Raw genomic sequence first — 17,749 nt, forward strand, 5'->3', positions numbered from 1 at the left:
GATGTGGAAGCATCAGAAGTTCAAGGTTATCCTTAGCTATACAGCAAGTGCTAAACCAGGCTAAGACACTGCCTCGAGAAAAAGAAAGAAGAAACTGAAGACAACTAAAACAACAACAACATAAGTATTAGAAAGAAAAAAATTAAGGAAAAAAAACTTAGGAAATAAAAAGCAACATTTTAAAAAGAAAGAAAAAGTAGCTTGGGAGGAATCTTCAGCTCAGTACTGCCCCTGAGGGGAGGAGGCTCCAGCCCCGCCCAGCAGGTCTGGCTGCCCTTGCGCAGGCGCAGTGGTACCGCGCTTCCGCCCTTGTGCGCATGCTCCGCGGGGCCACGGTTCTCCGACCGGCTGTGGTAGTGTCAGCTCCTGTGAAGGAAGTTTCCGCTTTGCACCCCACCCGGATCACAGTTGGGTTGTAGGGCCGGCTCTCTCCGGCTCCACATCAGCGCATCCGGATCATGGGGTTACCCAAGGGGCCGGAGGGCCAGGGGCTCCCCGAGGTGAGGACCTCTGTCCCTGACACCCTGGGGTTGCTGGGGAGAGAGGGCCGAGCCCGGGCGGAGGGCAGGGACCGGCCTGGGGGGTGGCGGGGACACTCTGCGCTTCTGCTCAGGTGTGCCGGCCCCAAGGCGGGCCCTGGGTACCCTGGAGGGACAGCTGACTGGTCCCCTGGCGTGCCAGGGCACAGCGTGTTGCTGGGCGCAAACTTAAGGATTCCTGGGTCCTCTGGGGACAGAGGGAACATCCAGACCCCTGCGCAGATGCAACCTCATACATCCTGAGGTCCCCGGGAATCCCTGGCTCGGGCTGTCTGGAAGCCCCTCGCGTTGTGAGACTGGCTTCCCGAGGCCAAGGCTGCTGCGCTCAGGAGTCAGTCTCAGTAGTCACGAGACGTGCGGCGGGACTGTCCTGGCTCCCGGTGTGCAGAGGGCGGTGACCTTGGGACGCTCGTCTCCTTCTGCGGGGGTCCAGGTGGCCATCCTCTCACTCCCTTTGCGTCCGGAAGGAATGCCACCTCCCCAGCTTGGAGCCCTCCGAACCTCCGGGCCGGGGAGGATGGAGGAAGTTTGGGAGCCATGCGCACATCGGGGTGATGGCAGAGTTGAGGACACCCTCTCCATCGGTGCCCTGTGCTGGGACAGAAACCCTGCTGCTGATAGGAAAGAGGGACGACTTCTCCAGGCGCGGTTGTAGTCACTACTCGCGCGATCCTAGGGGCAGGATTTTCCACGTTGGCTGGGAATAAAAGCTCAACCTCATTGGGCCACTGTTAGAGCTTGGGGTTTCCAGTTGTTGCTTTACCCGAGTTGCTTTACTCAAAGCTTAGAGCTCAATGAAGAGACCCAGTTTCCAGAGAGAAATAGGGAACACCCTTGCTGCACTGGGACCCCTTTCTAAGGTGGGGGAGGCAGTCTTTGGCTGAGGTCTGCTCTCTGATTATTGGACACCGTGCCTTGTACCCACTCATATTCACCGGCACCGATTTTGCCTCCCAGCGCCCCTCATAAATCCTTCTGTTTCATCTTCATTCCGATTTATTACAGTCAGTGTGTTCTGTTGAGAATATAGAAGTGGGTGGGGGGGATGTGGCTTTCAGTTGTCAGAACCCCTTCATTAGGTAAAACTTTATGTATGTGTTTTTCTGATTTTGCTTGGGATTGTGAAGAATGGGGTCTGAGTTGTAATATTTCAGTTCTTCTTTGCCACTTAAAATCAGTGTGTGTGTGTGTGTGTGTGTGTGTGTGTGTGTGTGTGTGTGTGTGTGTGTGTAAGTCATAATAGAGACTCCCATGTCATCCTCAAGAACACTGAAAACCTCCTTTGAGACAGCATCTCATTGGCCTGGAGATTCCCAACTAGGCTAGACTGGGTCTGATTTGTTGCTCTTCTCTAGCTTGGTCTACATTGTGAGTTCCAGACCAGCCAGGGTGACATACATAGTGAGGCCTTGTCTCAAAGAAGAAAAAACAAAACACAGGAAAAACGAAACAATGACCGTATTATATAGTCTGTGCACAGATATAAGTTTAACAAACTATATAAAGGCTTTGTGTCCCCAAAATTATTATAGTACAGGGATAAAATTTTAAAGATCCAAATAATGAGGGTTCGGGGTGTAGTGCCTGCATACAAGCTCTGGGCTCTGGGCTCAGGATGGTGAAAAATGGGTGGTAGTGCATGCATGTAACCACAGTAATGGGGAGGCAAGACAAAACAAGATCACTGCCACCTGGCCCTCACTCCCGTTAACTCATGCTGCTCGGTTATAAGCCAGTGGGAGAAGACGATGACTAGATCCTTCCAGCCTCTGAGAGCCGCAGGATAGCCGAGAGTTTATTTGGCCTTGTTCAGGAGCACATAGGGATTCAGCTTCATCAGTGCCCTGGTTACAGATTTTTTTTTTGTTTTTTTACTTATGTATATGTCTGTGTGTATGCATGTACACATGAATTTGGGTAGCTATGAAGGCCAGAAGAGCGTGTTGGATACCCTGGAATGAGTTATCGTGTTTGTGGGTTGCCTGGTGTGGGCTTGGGGAACTGAACACGGGTCCTCTAGAGGAACAGTGTGTTCCCTTAGCCATTGAACCGTCTCTGTGGCTTCCAGTGTTCTGGGTTTAGTAACTGGATGTTTTGACCAGTGTGGTGGGATTTTGTGGCTTCAGGAAAGGATGGTCTTTTCCGTGTATCAGCCCATGGCCCCTTTCCATTTTGTGTAATGTGTGGAGTGAATTTCAGATCAAACATCCCCATTCAGTGTCTTGTGCCAAAAATTTATTTCATTGGTTCTATTGCAAAAATATGGTTCTATATTTTGGGGTGAGTGGATGAGAGGCCTCAGCCATAAATGTCATAGGCAGCCTGCAGGAATGCTATACACAGTGCATTGGGGTGGGAGAGGGTCCTTCTGGGATGTGTTGGCCTCTTCTTGGCAGTATTTTCATGGCACGTGATGGCTGAATACGTGAAGGATTCCTATTTTATTTATTTGTGTATGTGTGTGTGCATTTTATGTGTGGTGTCTATACATGTCTGTGTGTATGTGTATGGACTGTCACATGTGTGAGAGTACATGTGTATGTGTGGGTGTGCATGTACTTGTATGCCAGTGCGTGTGGAGCCCTGACATTGACGGGTCTTCCTCAGTCACTCTTTACCTTATTCATTGAGGCGAGACCTCTCAGCCGAACCCAGAGTTTATTCGTTGGACTAGCCTAGCTATTAATAGCTCACTTGTGGTCTTTGCCTTCCAAGTGCTGGAGTCACAGGTGAGCGGCTAAGCCTGCCCAGGATTTACATGGGTCCTGGGGATTTGAACTCAGGTCCTCATGCTAATATGATAAGCACTGTGTCCTCTGAGCCACCTTAGGAGCTTTGAGAAAATAGTGTAATAGTTCAGCCAGAGTCATGAGATTCTTGGCAGTTCTACTGTGGCACCACCAGAAAGGATATATTTGGTTTCCATTCAGTCACGGTCTTTACCAGTTACACACATCCCTTTTGTTCTAGGTGGAAACAAGAGAAGATGAAGAACAAAATGTCAAGTTGACTGAAATTCTGGAGCTCTTGGTTGCAGCTGGGTATTTCAGAGCAAGAATTAAAGGCTTGTCTCCTTTTGACAAGGTACGCTATTTCTTTGAAGGATAGCAGATTAACCAAGGTAACGGAGGATGAAGTGATGGTTTTTTACTTCCTTTGTACCCTTGATTCCATTCCTCCCAATACAGATTCCTCAGGGATATACTCAGATCCCTGTTCAAAGAGAATTATCGGTCAATAGATGCAGTTGGATTCCTTTCCTGTGCACAATGTTTTAAGAAAGGTAAAGAAGCAAAGAGTATTTTCTCAGTCTGGGGAGACTGCATAGGTGGGCCTGGGCTAGGGACCTGGAAATGTGTATATTATCTTACATCTCAGCTATTGAGTAAGGAGCCAGAATATGGCCGCCTTGCTGCCCACAATCCTGGTCGGTAAAACACATAATCTCTCTCCATCTGGCACGTGTCAGAAACTGGGGTAAGATATCTCTCAGCTGATGTGTTCAGTGGGTAGAGTGCTAGGTGTACAAGCGTGAGGATCTCATTCAGTCTCCACATAAGAGCCAGCCATGGTGGTGGGCAGTTGTAATCTCTGCACTGGGGAATGGAGGCTCCCTGGGGCTCTCTGGTCATGGTGAGCTCCAGGCTTAGTGAGAGACCCTATCTCCAAAGCCAAGGCATAGAACCCCAGAGGACACCTGGTGTCTCTCTGCCTTCATGTGGCCATGAACAGGTGAACACACACACACACACACACACACACACACAATTTATCACATGACAAAAGAAATCTTTGAACACATACTATCTGACCCTTCCCTAGAAAGTGGAGTAGTGAGTGATAAGACCATTTCATGATTACAGTCAGCTTTTTAGTCACACTGGCAGCACTCTGAATGCTCAGTAACCAGCCAGGGCCAGTAGCTTCTGGAGCAGACGTGCAGGGACGGACATTGCCCCCACGGCAGAAGGATTTGGGACAGTGCTGGGAAGATGCTCTACAGATCCATTATTTGGGAGGGCTGTAGAGAGAGCTGTAAGTAAAGTGCTGTGCGTGTGTGAGGACCTAAGTTCAGGCCCCAGGATCCATATAAAACCTGTGTGTTGCGACAGACACTTGTTATGTCAGCACTGGGGTCATAGAGACAGAAAAATACAGGAGGCTCTCTGGCCGGCCAGCCAAATCAAGTGGTCAAGTTAGTTCCAGGACAGTGAGAGGCCCTGTCTCAATACACAAGGTCTGCAGTATGAGGATCTCTACCAGACTTTGGTATCTTGCTTATACACACACACACACACACACACACACACACTCTCTCTCTCTCTCTCTCTCTCTCTCTCTCTCTCTCTCAAGCAGACACGCACACACACTGGGGTTTAGTTTTGTGTGCTATTGAATGTGTCCAAACTGTTTAGGAATTCAGTCTGCACCCTGCCGCCTCTCCGCGGGCGGGGCTCCTGAGAAACAGCATTCTCCTTTCTTACAGGTAGTAGGAGGGATGACGTGGTGTATCACCACTTGCAGCTTCGATGTGGATGTTGATTTACTCTTTCAGGAAAACTCTACAATTGGTCAAAAAATGTAAGTTCCCAGGGCTTGCCGTAGAAGAATCTAATGGTGGGGGGGAGGTCTTTATGATGGAGTTGGTGCTCATATGTTTATATACACATACTTTTTATTTCTCATGCTGTAAGGCTGTGCTTGATCTGGTGCGTGTAGGCATGCATGTGTGCATTTCCTCAAGCACTGTCTACCTTTCTAAAGACAAGTCCTCTCCCTGGCCTGGAGCTTGCCAGCTAGACTAGGCTGCAGGCCAGTGTGCCCAGGGCACTGCCTGTCTCCACTCTGCAGGGCTGGGATTACAGTGGTACATCACCATGTCTGCCTCCCCCTCTCTTCCCCCACACCCTATGGGTTTTAGGAGTACGTTGAAAGTCCTGGGCTTACGTTTCCTTTACTCACCAAGCCATCCTCCCAGCCCAACTTCTGATCCTTAACCCGTTAGCATCATTAGTTTCTCCTGGATTCTAAGAATTTAGAGAAGACTTTTTAATGTTTCTATTTGGCCTTCTATCTCCTACCATCCTAACGTTGCCTTCAGAATGGTAAGGGCATTTATGAAGACAGGCCATTTGATTGATCTTCAGGTAGATTCTTAATTGTATAACTATTTTATAGTAATTACTAAATACAGGGATAGGATCAAAAAAAAAAGAAAATACAATTTTTCAAACTAATAGTACTTAAAAATTATGTGTGTGAGAGAGAGACCAGAGAGAGAGAGAGATAGACCAGAAGATAACTTGAGGGAGTCAATTTCTTTTTCCATCATTTAGATCCCAGAGATTGAAGTCAGTTTGTCAGGCCTGGCAGCAAGCTTCTTAACCCACTGAGCCATCTTGCCAGAGTAAATGGTAATTTTTAAAAGAGAAAATTGCAAGTATCAGGTGGAAAGAGGCTTAATTAATCCTTTCAATAAATATTTATCAAGTCTGTTAATACTGCGGGTCAGGCATTATTCGGGCACTCTGGGGACACCAAGGAGAAGTGCCCTGCCTTCACAAAGCTTATAATCAGCATGGCACACACTACAGATACCAAAGAAGTAAAATGTGGGGCTGCAGAGATGGCTTAGTGGTTAAGAATACGTACCGCTCTTTCAGAAGAGCAGAGTTTGGTCCTCGAAGCTGGGCAGCACACAACAGAGTCTTAGTTATTTTTCTCCTGCTATGATAAACACCACGACCAAAAGCAGCTTGGGGAGGAGAGGGGTTATTTTACTCACATTTCTACATCACAGTTCATCTTAGAGCGAAGTGGGGGCAAGAGCCTGGAGGCAGGTGCTGCACGCTGGCTTGCTCTCCAAGGCGTGCTCAGCCTGCTTTCAAATACAGCCCATCCACAGTGGGCTGTGCCCGCTCTCCTCACATCAATATCTGATTAAGAAAATGGACCACGGGCTTTTCCACGGGTCCTTCTAGTGGCTGTACTTTCTTAGTTGGTATTCCCTCTTCCCAAATGATTACATACAGCTCATGTCAAGTTGTCACAAAACTAGCCAGCACAGCCCATAACTCCAGCTCCGAGGGATCCAGTGCCCTTTTCTGGCCACACATACCTATAATCAAAAATTAAAAAGTAAATCTTGAAGGACAAGTGCTGGGGCAAAGTATAGGGAGGAACACCGAGGGAGGCATTTGCAGTTGTAGGTGAGGTGATACAGGATGGTGCTGTGGGACTGAGGCTGGAGGGGAGAGGGCTCCAGCAAAGGGGACCCTCTTCCCAGCCCTGTGTATATGTGTGCATGCTCCAGAGCTTGCTTGCATGTGGCGTTGAACACATGTGAAAGTTGCTTCTCTCCTGTCACTCTGTGGGTCCTGGAGACTGGACTCAGGTTTGGCTGAAAACGCCTTTACCCTCTGATCCATCTTGCTGTCCCAGTTCCTTCTCATTTTGTTATGGGTCATTCTGACCAAGGAGCTGATGACTTGCTGTAAGTCCCATAGGTGGTGGTAGGGCTGGCGTTTAGATCCACGACAAACTGACTGCTGTGCAGGAGGAAACCGTGTGTCTAACACAGCTTTAAATGAGTTGGCTGGGTGTGGAGGTGCACACCGGTAACCGAGGCGTTCAGGAAGATGAGGCAGGAGGATTACAGTTTCAGGCTTTCCTCGGCAACAGAGCGAGAGCCTGTCTAACAGGAAGATACCCGTAAATTGTGAGATTGGTAGTCTGTAACGACAGTGGTCGGACTGAACTCTCAGTCTGAACTCTCAGGAAGCTTGCTTGGTGCCCTACACTAGTTTTATTGAATGTGTTCTGTTGCTGTGGCAGACACCACGATCAAAAGCAGCTTAGGGGAAAAAGGATTTATTTGGCTTGCAGGTCACAGTCTGTTCAACTCCAGCAGGAAAGGGAACAGTGTCCATGACAGAGTTCCGCTTGCTCACTCACCCTCAGACTCACGCTTGCTAACTTTCTTGTACACCCCAAGGTGACCTGCATTGGGATAGTGCTCCCCACATGGGCGGGGCACTCCTATAGCAATGAACAAAACAACCCCCTAACCACACACACAGGCCAGTGTGACCTGGGCGGTGTACTCAAATGACTCCAGGCTGTGTCAGGCTGACAAAGCTCACTGGGACTTTTTAGGAAGTTCTGACTGTTCAGAAAAAAGTTCTCCTGATTTTTTTAGGAAGTCAGAGTTCCTGAGCAGAGCCGAGGGTAGCTGGTAAAGTCTCTAAGAAGTCTTCCTGACTTCTTTTCCCTGCCCTGTTTGGTCCGTGCCCTGCCCACCCCCACCCCAACACTTGTCCCAGCGCTTCCTTCCCTATTGCTCCTGCCATTGGGGTTCCTGCTGGGAGCCACTCCTACTTTTGTTGCTGAGACTGTCTGTAGCTTCTGGGAGGCAGTTTTAAGAGGCTCATAAACCTCAGAATGACTTGCTGTATCCTCCCCTCCGGGTGTTTATGAATTGCATGATTAAGCCGGCTATGAGGAGTGGCCAGGGAGAAACTTCTAGAAAGGCAGACAAGATGGTTGGCTGTGTGTCCTCTGGATTTTAAGCTACCAAATGGTGGCCCACTAGAGGGAGCGCTCCTCCTGCTGAAGAAGACACTAAGTGTGGTGGTGTGTGGATCATAGGGACTCACTGAGCCGGGGCCTGGTACCAGCAGAGATGCTTGTCCTAGTGTGGCGTCCATCACAGATCCCCAGCACCAACATAAACAGTACATGCCACCATGGTGGAGGCACGCAGGCGGAGGCAGGAGCATCATCCTTGTCTACTTAGCAAGTTTGAGGCCAGCCTGGGCTGCACAAGACCTTGCCTAAAAAAGCAAAAAGAAAAAGAAGTAGTGATAACATTAAGAAGAATCGTTTTGTGACCTTACATGCACGCAGCTAGTGCTTCTCTTGTCGGTCCATGGGGATGAAGATGAATCTGGCCAAATGTCACTGTTACCCACACTAGGCCAGGACGTCCAGAGTACTGCCTAAGCTTTAGAGATGTCTGTAGAGCCACTCAGTGTGTCCTGACTCAGCTTGTTGCTTTTTCCTGGACAGAGCTCTATCGGAAAAGATTGTCTCGGTTCTCCCAAGGATGAAGTGTCCTCACCAGCTGGAGCCCCACCAGATCCAGGGCATGGATTTTATCCACATATTCCCTGTCGTGCAGGTGAGGGCTTCTGTGTGGATTCTTGCCTCTTACTAAGAGTCCCTGGAACACATCTGGCTCTCACAGCCCAGCCTGGATCCCGGATGTACTGTGGATTTGGTGCAGGATGGTTGATAGGGATTTTTGCCGTCATTCCCAAAGGGCAGCTGGTCCTTCGTCTATCATAGTTTTATATTAGCCTTTGCTATGATCTTTGATTGTTCCCATCAGTGGCTTTTGTTTTCCTTTTCGTATGTGTGTTTTGCTGTGTGCGTATGTGTGTATGTTATCAGTGCACATGTGTTTGTAGGTGTATGAGTGTGCATACGGGTGTGTGTGGGTATCTGTGCCTGTGGGCATACACGTGTGTGCATGCATGTGAAAGCCAGAGGACACTGATCCTTAGGTGTGTCTGCTTGCCAAGCAGACTAGACAAGCTGGCTAAGACATGTCTTTTCCTTCCATAACTGCATCTGAGTCTGTAAACGTAGGCGCTCTTTTCACGGCTAGAGGAGTCATGGTAGAAAGTGACTGTCGATTAGGGGGTTCCCTCCATTCTCTTTGATAGTGGGGACTGGAGAGCAGGTTCTCTGAGAGGATGCTGGGACGCAGACGGCTCTCCCAGATCACATGATCCATCAAACAGCATCTCTGCACATGGAACAGAAACAGACGCGAGGAGGCAGAAGTGAACTGAGATGAGCACTGCCTGGGCAGCTTTTTCTGTTTGCTGTTTGTTTGTTTGTGACAGGGTTTCTCTGTGTAACCCTGGCTGTCCTTGAATTCAGTAGACCAGGCGGGCCTTGAACTCAAGATATTTTTGTGCCTCGACCTCCCAGATGCTGGATTTAAGGGTGTGGAGCACCACTGGCTACACGGTCAGTGCTCATCCTCAGTGTGACACCACCTAGAATCGCACTAGAAGGGAGCAGCAGTGGACTGCGTAGATCCGCTTGGCCTGTGGGCGTGTCTGTGAGGGAGTATCTTGCTTGTCATAATTGATGTGGGAAGTCCCAGCCTGAAAGGGAGCAGCGCCGTGCCTGGCGTGGGTCCCAGACTCTGTGAGGAGTAGAGAGTACAGCCGAACACTAGGTGTATGCGTATTCCTTTCTCTCTGCTCTAGACTGTGGATGAGCTGTAATGAGCTGTTTGAAGTTCTTGACTTCCTCACAGAGATAGACTGTAACCTGTACTTGTGAGAAGGAGTAACCTTTTGCTCTCCTGTTTTTTGTTGAGATTTTTCTGTCACAGAAACAAAAAGGAACTGGGACAGAACCATATAATCCAGGGCCATGGTTCCCGGTGGGAATGGAGGAGGCTCGAGTACAGGCTAATGCTAGTGCTTCCTGCTCTGTTTATGATTTCAGCAGTGTCCAAGGTTTCTGGCGGTGGGGCTGGTGGTAAACTGGAAGAGAATGGAAGATGCTAATAACAGAAGGGTAGTCCTCCCAGGATATACACAGCACAGGGATGCATCCCATGGTATATGTGCTGTGTAGCATGCTCTTGAGGCCAACCTATTCTGGGCAACTGCTGCCTAATGATGTCTCTTACTTGTGCTGGCAGCCTTCTACACAAGCATAATTTGAATTATTGAGATGACCTAAATTCAGAACCCACATAAAGGTTGGGAGATGAGAAGTTCTCCAACGTCTACAATCAAGATATTGCATTTAGTTAATAAAAACAGATTATAGACTTTCCCCAGGAGTACCTTGCTATGGGCCACATATCTAGGTGCCTAGGCAACTGGACCTGGCCAAGTATGCCATGAGCCTGGTAAACCACACTGTCCCCAAACAGCTTTGAGGATGTAGGTCTTCTCTCTGAGGAGGAACTGTTAACTCTGACAAAAGGTTCTCTCTTCTGATGTGTTCATTAATGGTGGAAAGAATGAATGAAGAGCAGGAATAAAAAGGAGGCTCAGTGTGTGTACTGTCCATGGTGTGTGTGTCAGTGTGTGAATGAATGTGAGCATGAGTGTGATATGCATATTTGTGTTTGTACAAGTGTTATATGACAAAACTTCTTCTGGGGAGACATACCACATATTGCTACTCACCTCAGATAGGGAGCCCACAGCAGACCAAAGAACAGATAGCACCAAAGTTCAGCCTGGTGAACTGAAGGATACTATTAGAGTTACTTACAGGAATGTGGGTGAGGGTTTGCTTACAGGAACGGAGATGCCTCAAAGGTAGCTGGGAACCTGGAGCACACTGCACAGCCTGCTGACAGCTCATCAGGTTGGAGAGTATCCTTCCCAGTCTAAACCTCTTCCAGCAGCTCCCCTGCTTTCTGCTTCTTCTAGGCTGCTGGTTTGCACTCAGTCTTCTTTGTAGCTTGGCTTCCTTGTGTCCGAGTGGCCTTTTCAGCATTTATTGCTTACTCTGGCAGGGTGGAGACTAGTGAATCTGTTTCAGTTTTAGAGACTTCCTGGCGTTATTTTGAGTTGCTTACCTTCCCTGTTTCAATCTTGGAAGAAAATGTTACACAACAGCATGCTTCAGTTTTAATTACATGATTTTTAAAGTCAGAAACTGGGAAGAGCAGAGCTAGCTTCTTCCAGATACCAGCCTCATAGGACTGGGAACCATAGTAAAACACAGGCTTTTCAGTCACCTGATACGGAAAACCTCCCAGCTTTATCTTTGTAGCTACAGATCATTGAGCAAAGTAATGTAGTGTCTCTGTGTAAGGTTCTAGAAAACTCAGGACCATCTACCTTAAATGTCACAAGAATTCTTAGAATGTTCCCTTCCGTGATCCCAGCGCCTTAGGCCCAATACTCATACCTACTCTTCTACAGCCCTGCCCCCCCCCAAGGATTTCCTTCATCTGACAGAAGAGAGGTTGCACCAAGCATTCTCTATGCTACTCTCTCTCTTCTTGCAACAAACAGAAAAAAACGCTGACATTAAGATTGGCCACTGAAGCCGAGCTGTGGTGGCACACTTGTAATCCCAGCACTCAGGAGGCAGAGGTAGAAGGAGCTCTGTGAGTTCAGGCACCTTGAGCTTTCATTGTTCACGAAGAGCTCTAACGTTGAGTTGCTTTGCTTCTGTTGTAGTTCTTTGCTGTCTAGAATATATTGTTAGGCCCAGCATGAGCCTAATATTCAGAAAGGAGGAAGAGAACTCAGGAGACTAGATCTCATCGATGCAAAATCGCAAAAGGTTTATTTTAACCATTGTGCAGTGGGGTCACCCCTGCTGGTCAGCAAGAGTGGCCCCGGGAGGGAGACAAAGGCCTTGGGTTTTTAAAAGACAAGACGCGGGAATTTTGAGGTTGAAGTCTTGGCAATTCAGGATTGGATGAGGAAGCTATAAAGTAAGATAATTGGTTAGTCTTAGGTGCTCAAGCTTGGCCAGTCCTGCCAAGTGTGGACGCAGCTGCAATTAAAGGTGGGGGTGGTTAGCTCATCCTTGAAGATGGGGCTGCGGGCTTTTGGCCGGAGGTCAGGGTCTACTCAGAAGAAGGATTGAGGCCATCTGGGTTGGTTGCTAAGAAACACTATCTCGAAGACAAGGGTCTGGTCATTCTTTTTGCTGAGTGAAGGTCATTGCTTGCTCACTTTTTTGTATCTGTCCTCACAGATAGGGTCACATTCCTCCGTTCTCTGGAAAGGTACTAAGAGGCTTTAGCTTAACCTGGACCTAAAACTCAAAACTATAGGCTTTAGAAGACATATAGGTTACAAAGTTAGTCTGATCCTTTCAATATAGACGCTAAACTGGGCCTGGGGATGGCTCAGCTCTTAAGAGCATTCACTGCTCTTTCAGAGGACCAGACTCCAGTGTCTAGCACCCACATCAGACAGTTCACAACCAGGGGTGCCTCTGGCTCTGGGGGATCCAGTGCTCCCTGCTAGCTTCTGCAGGCTCCTTCACTTATGTGCTCCCCTTCCCCATGCACTCACATGTGTGCATAAATAAAAATATGGAGGGATTGGAAAAGTGTCTCAGCAGTTAGGAGCACTGACTGCTCTCCCGGAGGATTCGGTTTCAACTCCTAGCACTAGCATGGCAGCCAACAGCCATCTTCAACTCCAGGTGTAGAGGATTTTGACTTTTCTAGGTAGTGTGTGCACATGGTGCACAGACATGCTTGCAGGCAAAGCACCCATGTGCGTGCATGTGCGTGTGCGTGCGTGCGTGTGTGCGTGTGCGTGCGTGCGTGCGTGCGTGTGTGTGTGTGTGTGTGTGTGTGTGTGTGTGTGTGTGTGAAGAGAGAGAATAAGAGAGCATTAGGGAACTGAGAGCTAGGGATTTCACTTAGTTAGTCAAGTTCTTGCCCAGCATGCAATAAGCTGTGGGTTCCATCCTTAGCAAGGCTTAAGCCAGAGATGGACACATGCCTGACGTCCTAGCACTTGGGGAGATCCTCAGCTACATAGTGGGTTTCAGGTCAGCCTGAGCTACATGACAAAAGAATGTCAAGGGATTTCCCCTTCCCTTGACAGAGGCAGACAGGCCTGTAGCTGTCAGACGCTGCTCAGTTTCTTAGGGCTGGTCACACAAGGTCACTGGATCTTAGCATCTCAGATGCCCAGCTGGTTGCCCTTCTTGTGGAACAGGGTGTGCTCAGGGTTTCTTCCCACCTGCTCAGGTCAGTCGTGCTGACTTGGCTTCCCAGGCTGCGCAGTTTCACTGTACTGGGAGTCCGTTCCTGTCGCCTCACACTTCCTCACTTTCTTCCCCAGTGGCTGGTGAAACGAGCTATAGAAACAAAGGAAGAAATGGGCGACTACATCCGATCCTATTCTATATCCCAGTTCCAGAAGACCTACAGTCTCCCGGAGGTCAGTACTGTGCTCCACTTTCTTTTTTTTTTTTATTTACTAGGTATTTTCAGTCCTGGTATGCATATTTTTTTTTTTCTTTTCTAGATTTGTTTTGTTCGGATTGTGTGTGTTTGTGTGTTTTCATGAATGCAAGTGCCTGAGGAGTTCCCTGAAGCTGGTTACAGGAGGCTGTGTGCCACCTGACATGCGTGCTGGGAAGCACCTGGTGTCCTCCGTAAGAGCAGGAAGAGCTCTTGCCCCTGAGCCATCTCTTCAGCTTGCTGGGTTTTCTTCTAATCTTTAATTTTATACATGTATGAGGTATATCTTGATCACATCTACTTCCAGCTCCTTCCTGCCCAGCATGGACAGCGTGTCCAGATGTTGCCTTCCCACACTCATGCTCTCCTCCCTTGTTTTCTCTTACCCCACTCGTGCAGCTGGTACTCCTTGCTGGATTGTTGGCTGGTCCTGTGCTGGGAGTCACAGTGAGCTCGTGAGTGCAGAGGCCATGTCATGTACTCCACGGCCCTCTTCCTCATCCTCCAGTTCTGAAATTCTTAATGCATTCTCTTCTGTGATGTCCCCTGAGCCATGCAGCTGTGTCTAGGTGTACTTTTTTGGCTACTTTATTGGGTTCTTATATCTACCACCCTTCTCTACCCCAATCCCTTCCAACCCCCAACACTAGGTAGGTGAGAAAGGTTAAAGGAATGGGGGCCTGTTCCCTGTTTCGACTTCTTCCTGCTGATCAGGGGGTTGGGTTCCTAGGGGCAAGTCCAGCAAACCAGCAAAAGCGAGGGGGTACGGGCAGCCACCAGCACAGATCCTCTCCGAGCTCTCCCATTTATACTCTCTCCTGCAGTTGGCATATGTGTCCCATTTAGGGGTGAGCACTCAACAGGCATTTCTCAGCACTTTGGCTGGTCCTAATTCTTGTCCGCTGCAGAAGAAGCATCTCTGGCTAAATGTGTGTGTGCTGTTCCTTCCTTGTTCTCACAGGGTATGAGTGCGCACGGGGAGAGCCCTGGGGTAGAGAGAGTGCAGCTGTCCTGCGCCCCGCCCCCTCTTGGCACCTCTGAGCAGCCTTGTGGTTACTTAGAAGTGTTCTTTAGATAGCTGATGAGGATAAATCTCTACCATTTTATTGTTCTCTCCTCAAGTTCAGTGTTTGACTCAGAACTTTCACTAAATTGCAAAAGCTTGTGCGTATTATGTACATGGTCAAGTGCGTGTGTGTACCTGATTGACCTCAGGTAGCTCCCTCAGTCACTCCACTTTTTTTTTGTTTTCTTTTCTCTTATGTTATGGGCTAGGTCTCCCTCTGCACCTAGAGCTAATAGATTCGTCTAGACTGGCTGATCCTCCTGTCCCTACCTCCCAGGGCTGGGATTACAAATGTGTGCCGCCTTGCCTGACTTTTTTACGTGGGTTCTGGCTGTATCCAGTTCAGGTCTTTATGCCTGTGGGACAAGACATTACTGACGGAGCCATCTCCTCAGCCCACAATTCTATTTTTGTAAAAAAACACTTGTGTAGCACATTTCCCGCAGGCTTGGTTTATAGTAATTGCAACAATAAGAACACTAAGCACCATCAAATACTTTAGCACATCACTGCCTTCCATTTTCATCCTGGCAGCTGCTCCTTTGTGCAGGCGATGGAAGAACTGAAGCTTGGAGTTGAGGTGACTTACTGGAGCGTTTAGTGCTTTGAAGGACTGGGCAGAGGCTGCTTGTCTAACCCCTACTCTCCGTAGCCTCCCTTTCTCTTCCTGCCTGTAAGGCCCCGTCGGCGTTATTTGCAGAGGTTCTAGCTTCTTCCCATGTTCCCATGGGAGATATATTCCAATTAATAAGAAAATTGAGAGCTGGGGAGCTAGCTCAGTTGGTAAAGCACCTGCCTTGCAAGCAAGGGATACCGACTGGGATTCTTGGGCTGACATTTTAGGAGCCAGGCTGTCCTACCAGTCCTGGGGATGTAGGGACAGGTAGGTCCCTAAGGCTCCCAGGGGACCCGGCTTAGCTCACTTGCCAGTTTAAGAACAGTGAGAGACTGTCACCAAAAAAGTAAAGGGTGGACAGTTCTGAGGAAGAACAGCTTTGGTAATCTTCCTGACTCCCCACGCATGAATGCACCTGTGCATACAGGAACATGCACATACATACAGAAATTTTTAACAAGCAGATTTGGAGTTCTTCATGTACAGCAGCAATGAGCAATCGTTCGATAAGGGAGATTGGCATGTCCAGCTGATTTTAGTCCTCAGTAGAACTGGTTGAGTTCCTGTGTTCTGTCTTGCAGGATGATGACTTCCTAAAGAGAAAAGACAAGGCCATCAAGACGGTTGTCGACCTCTCGGTACGTCCCCCTGTTCTCGTGCATCTGCCCCGGTACTGTGTAGCCTCCAAACATCCCCTCTAGAAGTCACACGTCACCCAGGAGCAGGCAGCAGAGAATATGCTAGCATCCCTGCCCGCTTTACACACTCAGGACACACACACCAGGACACAGGAGCCCACCGACGTGCCCTGAGTCCTTAGTTCTGGTTTCCAGGGATAAAAATCAGCAGGCAAAGCTCCCCTTCCTACATCAGAGTCAGGAACAACTGCACAGCCCTAGGGAACAGACGATGAGCCGTGTATGGTGAATGGAACTCACTGCCCCGCCTCCTTCTGCCCCATCCCCACGCGGGCTTTGGGAAGACAAAGTAGCTTTGAGCTTATGCAGGAAAGCCACCATACGGGGTGCATTCTGATACTGAGTCTGTGCACATGAGCTGCTTCCCTAGTGGGGGTGAGGAGCTTTGTTAAGATGCTGTGAAACAGAGCCGGGAGACCGCAGCCTCGGGCTTTGAGCTGAAGAGAATAAAGGCTCTATGTCTGGTGCAGTCTCTCTCTCCTAGAAGCAGCACACGGCACATTGTGCCTCTTGTTTATGACTTTATTTTGTCCTAGCATGTCCAACATTACATCACATTAGCATTGTATCTGGCATGTCTAACATTCTACATGTCTGGTTCGCAGGATTCAGCCATGGTAAGATGACAAGCTCGGGTGCTATCCTCACCTCTCACCCTGTTTAAGATGGGGTGTTTTACCGGGTTTTGGGGCTGTGCAGCAGGCCTGAGAGTTTCTGGTGATTGTTCTGTCTCCGCTGCCTATTTCCCTGTAGAAGTGCTAAGATTAAAGATACTCAAATTATACATTTTTTTTTTTTAAATGTAGGGATGTAAACTTCTAGGGATATACACTCAAGTCGTTATGCCTCCATGGCAGGTGCATTTACCCACAAAGCCCTTACCCCAGCTGAGTTACTTGTTTTGGTGTTTGAATTAGTGCTGATTAGTAATAGGCCACCCAGCTTAAAAAGCAACTGTGTGTTTAATGCTGATGCCAAGGTTGCAGCAAAATGAGAAGCTGAGTTTGCCTGGCCCGTATGGCTTTGTGAGCTGGCTCAGGAGTCTTTACAGAAACAGTAATTCTGGACCTGAATTTGCGTTATCTCAAAGTGATGACGTTGAAAGGCACTTGTCACTTGATGGTAGAAGACATGAGGAACACAGGTGCGACCCTCTGTGCCGCGTTGCACTCCTTTGTCTTGTCAGCTCCATTCTGTTTTGAAGCGGGAAGTAAGAGAAAATCTTGAGAGTTTTGTTCTTGAGGCTTAGTTTTACTGTGTACCCCTCAATTTCCTTGAAATTGTGGTAATTCTCCTGCCTCAACCTCCTAAGTGCCAGGCTTACAGGTGTGCACCAGCGTTCCCAGCTTAGTGGCACAGTGTGGTACAGACTCACAGAGCCTGGGCGTGGCACCTGTGCCGGATCTGTGAGAAGACGGTTTGGGCTGCAGGCGAGCTCTGCTCACGGGGAGCACAGGCCCGGGATGGGGTTGGGGCTGTGTCTGGAACAGCACACACAAACGAATACTGTCCATCTCTCTCCACATCTCTATCACTTAGCACCCAGTGGCCTTTGCTTGCTTCTTCATTAATGTAAAAATTAGAAAAGAAGGAAAGTACTGGTAAACTACAGTTGTTTGCCTTTGGGGTAGGGCATGGCACTTGGAGTAGGCACCTGTGGAGCCCTGGTGGGTGGGAAGCACATGTATGTATAGCTCCTCGACTAAAAAGTGTCTGCCAGAGATGCTGCAACGGTCAGCTTTGATTGTCAGCCAGACACAGTCTAAAATCACCTAGGAAGACAGTCTCAATGAGGGGGTGCCTAGAACAGGTTGGCCTGTTGGGGAGGGGTTGCCTTAATTATTAATT

At 48.6% G+C, this 17,749-nt stretch overlaps 1 protein-coding gene across 1 annotated transcript in view; it reads left to right on the forward strand.

The window, feature by feature from the left end:
- Positions 1-302: 302 nt before the first annotated feature.
- Ccdc93 (coiled-coil domain containing 93) overlaps positions 303-17,749 on the forward strand; it is a 69,813-nt gene continuing 52,366 nt past the window's right edge. Inside the window, exons 1-6 of the mRNA XM_060371724.1 lie at positions 303-500; positions 3,510-3,623; positions 5,026-5,120; positions 8,607-8,718; positions 13,400-13,498; positions 15,785-15,841. Of these exons, the coding sequence (XP_060227707.1) occupies positions 459-500; positions 3,510-3,623; positions 5,026-5,120; positions 8,607-8,718; positions 13,400-13,498; positions 15,785-15,841 (519 nt within the window). The 5' untranslated portion in view covers positions 303-458. The remainder of the gene's footprint in view (positions 501-3,509; positions 3,624-5,025; positions 5,121-8,606; positions 8,719-13,399; positions 13,499-15,784; positions 15,842-17,749) is intronic.

The sequence above is a fragment of the Meriones unguiculatus genome, chromosome 18, assembly GCF_030254825.1.
Source record: "Meriones unguiculatus strain TT.TT164.6M chromosome 18, Bangor_MerUng_6.1, whole genome shotgun sequence".
NCBI classification, from domain to species: Eukaryota; Metazoa; Chordata; class Mammalia; order Rodentia; family Muridae; genus Meriones; species Meriones unguiculatus.